Source organism: Falco cherrug, chromosome 1 (genome assembly GCF_023634085.1).
Source record: "Falco cherrug isolate bFalChe1 chromosome 1, bFalChe1.pri, whole genome shotgun sequence".
NCBI classification, from domain to species: Eukaryota; Metazoa; Chordata; class Aves; order Falconiformes; family Falconidae; genus Falco; species Falco cherrug.
The window spans coordinates 38,073,829-38,081,616 of NC_073697.1; the positions used below are offsets into that span (position 1 = coordinate 38,073,829).

General features: G+C 61.5%; 1 protein-coding gene across 2 annotated transcripts; it reads right to left on the minus strand.

The window, feature by feature from the left end:
• Positions 1-845: 845 nt before the first annotated feature.
• On the minus strand, positions 846-7,734 carry DOK1 (docking protein 1). 2 transcript variants are annotated; one of them, XM_055701025.1, is made up of 5 exons: positions 7,585-7,734; positions 6,964-7,260; positions 4,427-4,538; positions 4,099-4,271; positions 846-2,381 (listed from the first exon to the last, which is right to left on the minus strand). In XM_055701025.1, exons 1-5 carry the CDS (start codon positions 7,645-7,647, stop codon positions 1,266-1,268), a joined length of 1,761 nt encoding a protein of 586 aa, XP_055557000.1. In that variant the 5' UTR covers positions 7,648-7,734; the 3' UTR covers positions 846-1,265. The 2 variants fall into 2 exon arrangements, with proteins under 2 accessions (XP_055557000.1, XP_005435350.2); XM_005435293.4 differs by lacking the exons at positions 6,964-7,260; positions 7,585-7,734 and adding an exon at positions 5,030-6,899.
• Between the last annotated feature and the right edge of the window lie 54 nt (positions 7,735-7,788).

Below are 7,788 nucleotides of genomic sequence, written 5' to 3' on the forward strand. Positions count from 1 at the left end.
GGGCATCAGACAAATGCCCAGTCAGAGCTTGCTGCTTTGTCACCATCTCACCAGTCTGGGGACCTGAACTCGATCCTCCAGACTTCCCCAGCAGCCTGTGGCTCCCTGGGGCTGCAGAAGTCACACTTACTCCTCTGCACAGGCCCATCATAGCACTGTTTGTCAGCTGGCTGTTTAAACACTGTCTGTAATCAACCTGCAGAAGTCATCACTACACACAGGGATGGCCAGTGCTAGAGCACCTCATCTAGCCCCACACAGAAGGGACATGAAATCTCTCACAACCATTACCATCACCAAAAGGGCAACTTGTTTCCCCTGCACAGATTTCACCCAAGGCTGGCCACACAGCATTCACAGCCAAACCCTTGGCCTCAGACCACACAACAGGGATCACAGTTTTTACCATTAAAGTGTATGTGATCCAGACTGGGCCATCCCAGGCCTTTCAAGAGCAGCTGGGAGTGGCAGGAAATCAGCAGAGGGATCAGGCTGGGGAAGGAGAAATCCTGTGTCTACTCAACAGTCACCCAGCTGCAGCAGAGCTGGGTCCTGGCCCCATCCAGCCCTACTCTGAGAGGCTATCACAACATTTTGCACCCCAATCAGCACATAAAGGTATCTGCAAGCTTGACTCTTGTATCCCGCAATCCCCGGGCATCAGGGCATCCTAGCCACAGCTGAACCTAGCACACATTTTTCTTTGCGTCTTCCTCTTAGCGCAGTAGGTCTGGCACAGACAAGGACGTGCCACCACGTGAATGCTGCACAGCCAGGCCACCCTGCACTGCAGCACCATTTCCCCATCCATACACCTGACAGCCCAGACATGCCACAGGCAAACATTTCATTCTGACACATACAGGTTTTAATATTAAAATAATGTGGTATAAAAATACTTTTGGAGACTGATGGCAAGCAGTCTTCCACGCACCGCAACAGGCACCCCAGCCCTGCAGCCTGGTCAGAGGGAGCCAGAGCAGCAGCCACAGGGCGACACAGCCAGCCCTCCTGCGGATCAGGAGGTGGCAGCGGAGCCAGCTCCAGAGCCGGAGAAGCATGCTGGCAGCTGCGCCAGCCACAGCTCTCTTGCTCTTGCTGTGGAAGGGGCCTCCTGGGAAATGCAGCCCTTTGGTGCTGGCAAGCCAAAAGGGGCTCTGCCTGACCCAGAACAGCCCCAAGCCATGCCCATGACCCACGGAGGACAGCAGCCAGCACTGCTCACAAACGGGCCTGGGTCCCCCAGACAGACAGAGAGCAGCACGTTATATCTCTCCCAAGTCCTCGTAGACGGGCGACAAGCTGCACTCATCCACAGACTGCTCCTTCTTCTGCATGTGCTGCGGCTTTGCCACCTGGCTGTACAGCACCTCCACATTGTTGTTGTTGTTGCTGCTATTAAGCCTCGGTTTGACGGCCGCCTTCTCGGGAGCAGCATTCCCCCACCGCTTGCCAGGGTCCCTGCTCCTCTCAGCACCTTTAGGGATAAGGGCTGCCTGCGGCTTGGGGGCAGGCACTGGCTTGGGGCCCTTGGCCTTGGCCTGGAAGGCAGGTACTGAGTAGTCATCAGTGCTGGGGTTGTAGGGATACTCGTAGCCGCTCCTGCCGTCGTGGCCCTGAGTGCGCCAGGCCTCACCCATGGGCCGTGCTTCATCGTAGATGCAGGTGGTGGAGGGCAGCAAGCGGGAAGCACAGCCCTCAGGCTCGTCATAGATGTGCTCCCTCTGCCTGGGCACAGCAGGGGGCTGGCTGCGCTCCTCAGCCCGCACCTGTTTGTACGTGCCAGAGTACAGAGGCACCAGCGGCCGGAGCTTCAGCTCATCCGAGGCACCGCCGGGCGCCCTGGCCCCACCAGCAGGCTTGCTGTCAACAGGGTCTGAGTACAGCGAGTCTGGCCAGGGCCGAAAGCCCTTCACTGAGTCCAGGGGCTCCGAGTACACACTGGATAGGTCCTCAGCCGGCAGCACGGTGTGGGGCACCTTCGGCAGAGGGGACCGGGGGGGCGTGCTCGACACTGTGGGCTTGGCCTGCGGCACGGGGAGCTCTGGCAGAGTCCGGGTTTTCAGCATAGACACGGCGTCTCTCTCCTCTGCCGCTGCACTGGGCCTTGGCGCCAGCCCCGCCTTGGGTGCCACGGTATCATCCCCCTCCGCAGGCAGCTCCAGGCTCAGAGAGTCAGCCAGGGCCTGGTGGATCAGCACCACACCAGGGCTGTCTGAATCCAGCGAGTCACAGCTTTGCCGGTTTTCCTCCACCTGCGCTTTTTGCTCCCGGATGGAGGCTTCCACCAGGCGGAAGATCTCATTGCCCTGCTTGGTCTCAAAGGTGAAGTTCCCTGGGCCGGAGTCACAGCGCCTGCCAGCTTCGAAGGAGAACATCACCTGCAGGGGAAGTGGAAAAGTCACATCCTGCCCAGCACCTGCCAACCCAGTGCATCGTGCAGGCTGCGCTTCCTGCAGTGCTGATCCTGTGCGCCCTGTGAGAATGGAACACCCTGCTCCCTCCACCCCCGGCAGTGAGGGCTGCAGCTCAGCGAGCACCACCCCAGAGGCACACTGTGTTCAGCGGCTCCGCAGCACCTGGCCAGGGGGAGGCTGCGCTGCCCAGCAGCCCAGAACAAGCTGTGGAAGCTGAGCGGGATGCACACTTGAAGGGACATCACCGAGCTGCCCCAAGGCCAGAGCTGCAGGTCCTGCTGGAGACCTACTGCCTTACCTGAGCAATTCTAGCAGGGTCAACAATGGGCACCAGGGAGTCTAGGAAATATTACACAGTTAAGACCGAGATTGGAGTCAGGCAAGAAGATGAGTGACAGTGCAGCAGGGGAAACTGTTATGGGCACCTTGGGTAGCTCAGCATTAGCCAGGCAGAAGGGAAGCAATCCAGTGGCAAGAGATACCAGACAGAGGAACATAGCCCTCTGCAAGAGAAAGGCCAGCAGCAGCAGCTTGGCTACCAACGATAAGCAAAGCATTTGCCTTACCAGCACTACTCTTAACGGTATGAAGCACTTCAAAGATATGTCTCACACCAAGGCTGTGATCCTCCAGCCTGAACACGTATTAATGCCCAGGTTCTCACCAGCAGATGCCCACACCCTTCCTGAACCTCAGTCCCTGAGCCCAGGTGAGATTTTCTGCTTCACTGGTGCTCTCATGCAGCAGTAGTCTCTGGGGTTGCTGCAAAAGCCCCTGGGGCCAGACTTCCTCTGGTGGGTCTGTGCTGCTGAACCAACCTACGGCTCCTTATGCCATGTGATCCTCATCCTGCCCCTGGCACAGGCCCTGCCAATGAGCCAGTTGCCTCCACAAGCAGCTCAGTTTCCACTTCTGTTTTGGTAAAGTGCCGCAGAAAGTGCCATGAGCAAACTACAGCTGACACAGTCACCTCTACAAACAGCCCTGGGGAGGCCACTTCCTCTCCATCCAGTGCGGCAGGTACCTCTCGTGCTCAGGGCCGTGGCAAGACAGATCATAGACTTGCTGCTGGAGGGCACCGGGAGGGGACAGACTACACAGGTCAGCCAGGCTAAGAGCAGCACACCCCACAAAGTGAACAAATCTAGAGAAAGTGGTGTCTTGAACAGCCCCTCCTGCTCTGACCACCATCCTTCAGGAGGCGTGCACTAAATCCAGGGCAGAGCCAAGACTCTGGGAGGCCAAGGTCCCCAAAGACTAGGGAGACCATGTGCAGCATGGAGGGACGTGCCTGCCCCCAGCAATGGAGTAGGGAGCACTGGGATGGAGAACAGGGGTGAGCCAGCTGCAGGGATGTCCAGCAGAGGGGCCAGCAGGGGTTGCAACGGCCCCCGTGGGAGTGGGGCAAGGACCACACAGAGCAGGGCTCCGCACAGCCATGACCTCAGTGGGGACAGGCATCCTGCTAGCCCATGCTCCTGCACAGGCGGGAGCCAAGGACAGACAGGTTCACAGATGCCCCTGGGGACCCTGCTGTGATTGCTGGTGGCTATAGCAATTCTGGCAGGGCCTGCTGCACGACTGCCACAGGCTGGCTGGGCACGTCAGCTCCTTACCGTTTCACAAAGGAAAGCCTGCATGGGAACAGGCCTGCGCACACGGGGCTCCCCCCACCCCTCACCTTGTCCCGGCCGTATCTCCGGAGCAGCCGGTAGGGCCAGACATAGAGGATCCCATTTGTCCGCGGGTCCTTCAGGACAAGGCTGTCACGTTCAGCCTTGAGCACGTAGGTGCCACGCAGCTCGCATCTCTCCGCAGCCTCTGTCCGTTGCACTGTCACCCAGAAGGCATTCACTGTGGGGACAGGGACACTCAGGGGATGGCGAGGGAAGCCACATCCCCCACTCCAGGTGAGGCCTTGCCCTGCCCACTGGAGCCCCCGTGATGGGGCAGCAGCAGGAAGGGCCCTGCAGAAGGTGGTCCAAAGTCAGGGCAGCAGCAGGTCCCACCTTCGTCTCTCGAGTAGTAGATGGAGTTCACGGCCATCTCCAGGGCTGGCACCTCCCTGCCACCCTCTTTGCCATGCCGGGCTGCCACACCAGCATCACCAGGGCTGTTTCCCTGCCAAGGAAGAGCAGATCAGCCCCATCTCCCTCTTCCTCTGCCAGCCCCTGGGTCCCCTTTGCAGCCACTGCCCCCCAACCCCACTGCTCCCCCACAAAGGGCCTATCCTAGCACCGCACAGCTTGGCTACCCTGCAACCATGCCAAGATCTTCCTTGCCCACAGCTGGCAACGGACCCCAGGGCTCCCTACCTCTGAGCCAGCACAAAAGCAGATGAGCACAGCCAGGCAGAGCAGGAGGGGCTTCCCTGAAGCTCTGAGGGCGACCCTGGGCCCCAGCTGGGCTGTGCACTGGGCAGGGTGCAGAAGAAAGCAGTTACTGCCAGCAGCCCTACCCTCCAGACCCTGCCCCACAGTAAGGTACAAGGCTTCCCACAGGTGCGGACCTGGGCATCCCACACACCCAGTCTGCTGCCACTTGTCTGACTGCTATGGCATGCCCACGCGGGTGCCCTGGTACTGAGGCACAGAACAGCTCTGCTTCCTCACCGGTGTGCTCCAGCATAGGTGACATTGGCGCCTGAAGCATGGCATGAGCCCAGGCACGCTCGCCCAGCAGTATGAGCAGAGGAGGGAGCTGATGAGGGAGAGACACAAGGGTCTGTGTCCTGCTTCTGCACAGACAGGAAGGCGGTGCCAGTATCCGTGCACAGCCCACAGAAGGGAAGCAAGCACTTCTATTTTAACACATGCAGAACCGAAAGCGCAATGCACAAACTATCAGCAACCACGTCCCCCAAGGGCCTGCATGTGGGATGCTACCACCAAATAGCAAACATCCTTCCCAGGCAAAACCCCATGCAAATTAAAGGCTCACAGATGCCCTGCAAGAGGTGCCTCAGCACCACTGCATGAGGGTCTGTGTTTGGGCTGGAGCTGGAAGCTGTTTCTCAGGGTCACATGGGATGGAATTGCAACAGAGTCTACATCTTGCAGAAGGCAAGCTGTCACAGTCTCAGTTTAAAGCCCTGCTATATGAACTTCTTAACAAGAGGGAAGGCCCAAAAAGGGCCAGCAGGCCCTTTTAAAGGTAAAAGCCTTTACCCCTTCCTCCCAAATAGAAGGGGTACTGCTAAAACCTAGCATCCTTAGAGCTGATGCTTTAGCTGAGCAGGAGCTGCTGCCATCTAATGCAGCAGGATTCCAGCCTGGGGTCAGGAAGCCAAGGGCCAGCCAATCTACCACAGCCCTTCAAGGCTCTGTCTGACTCCACTTTCCCTCATCTTCAAAAGAAAAAGAAATTCTGTTCTGAACCCATACGATTTGATCTCTGTCCCCAGTTCTCAAGCTACTGGGCCCTGCTTACCCTCCGGGCAGCAACAAACAACATGACACAAAGTCATGCTCTCTGGGCAGATGACCAGAAATCACAACTGAGGATCTTCAGCTTTTTGCAGAGGGACCACACGCAGCTCCTGGACCTCTTGCTCCAGGCCAGGCCTTCCCAGAATACATGCTATTCTTGCAGCCTGTTGCTCACCGCTCCCTGAACTGTCAGCTCGCTTCCCGACTTCAAGCACACCACTGACAGCTACCATGTGAAGGAAGGTAGGAGCACACTTCTGCTCCAAGCAGACATTTCCCTGCCTTGCCACTGCCCTGCACCACTCCAAAGGCACATGCTGTGTCCCTAGCTTGGCCCTGCAAGCCGCTTACAGGTTGCAACAATGTCTGCACCAAGCAGACACAGGCAGGGACATGAAGTAATTTCCAGTACCACACCAGTGCCTCTTGGCCCTGCTCAGCTGGGCACTTGCTGCACTGACAAGTTTTGCTTGACTAGCAGGCTGCAGGGGGATGCAAGCAGGTTAAAAAAAAAAAAAAAAAAAAAAGTCGTCGTCAAACACCTGGGTCCTTGTGGGAAGATCCTGGGACCAGCAGCCCTGCCCAGCACCCACCACAGGCACGGGCACAGTGAGGGCAGCGGCACGGAGGGCCGCGCCGCACGCCCAGCGCTGACAGCGTCCCCCGCAGCAGGCAGGGGGTCCCAGAGCCGGGTGAGGGGGAGCGCCGGCCCTGCAGGTGCTGCCGCCGGCCGGGAGCCCGAGCTCCACTGCACCGCGGCGGAGGCTGGACAGGCGGCAGCGGCTGGGCCGAGAGGAAGCACCGCCCGGCCCAGCCAGGCCTCCGCGGGGGGCGAGAGCGGGCTACGCGCCGGGGACGAGAAGCCCGACTTGAAATTCGGATCTGCAACCGAGAATCGTTAGCAGCATGCCGAGGAGCCCGGTAACGCGGCCAGGCAGACGCCGCGGCAGCACCACCGGGCGGGGACGGGAGCCCCGGGCCCAGCGGCTCCCGCGGCCTGGGACCGAGCGGACGCGCCTCAGGGCAGGGCCTCCCCCGTGCGGCCGGGCCCCTTCTGCCGGGTAGGAAGGGGTCGCCCCCCGCCCCGGTGCCCGGCCCGCGGACCCCCCGCGACTCACCGGGAAGGCGATCTCGCACAGCTTCGCCACCCACTCCTCGCTCTGCTGCTTCTCGGCCGCCAAGAGGTAGCTCCGGCCGCTGGTCTCCAGGCGGAAGACGGCGGTGCCGGCGCGGGGGCCGCTCTCAGGCACGGGCCCCACGCTGGTGCAGTCCGCCAGCCGCACCACCGTCTTGTCCAGCCGCCGGGTGCCCAGCCGCTCGGCCGGCAGCGCCGGCTCCTTGCAGTCAAAGAACTCCAGGCGGGCGACGCCGTGCTGGCTGGCCGGGTACAGCACGAACCAGCTCCGCTTCCACCTCTGCAAGGCAGCGCCGTCACGCCTGGACCGGGCCAGCCCCGCCGGTGCCGTCCCGCCCGGCCGCCCCGTCCCGTCCCGCCCCGCAGCCGAGCGCCGGGAGACAGGCCCCGCCCGCGCCCGCCGAGCCCCGGTGGGGAAGGGCGGGCGCGGGACCCCTCGGCCGGCAGAGCCCCGGCCCCGCTTCCCCGGTCGCCGGGCGGCGGCCGCGGCCCAGGCAACGGGCCCAGCCCGGGGCGGAACAGAGCCCGCCCGCCCACGGGAGGGAAGGGGCTTCCCCTCCGGCCCGTCTCCCCCCCCGGCCCGGCCGCCCCGCGCGGTGCCCACCTTAGTGCCGAACTTGTAGCTGTGCTGCACCAGCAGCGGCCCCTCCTTGGCCGGCGGGTCCATCCCGCGCCGCCACGCGCCCCGCGCTTCCGCCCGCCGCCACCCGCGAGGACGGGGCGGGGACGGGGCGGGGACGCACGTGTCGAGGGGCGGGACAGTGAGGTTCTGCGCGCCCGCGAGTGCGTGTGTGCGTGCGCGTGCATG

Bases quoted from the DNA above. Each gene is read 5' to 3' on its own strand.
- DOK1 (XM_055701025.1), bottom strand. From the start codon at position 7,647: ATGGACCCGCCGGCCAAGGAGGGGCCGCTGCTGGTGCAGCACAGCTAC. The intron at 7,261-7,584 runs GTGGGCACCGCG...GCTGCCTTGCAG, and splicing joins GCTACAAGTTCGGCACTAAG to AGGTGGAAGCGGAGCTGGTT. The intron at 2,382-4,098 runs GTGAGGGGTGGG...CTTCCCCTGCAG, and splicing joins GGAGATACGGCCGGGACAAG to GTGATGTTCTCCTTCGAAGC.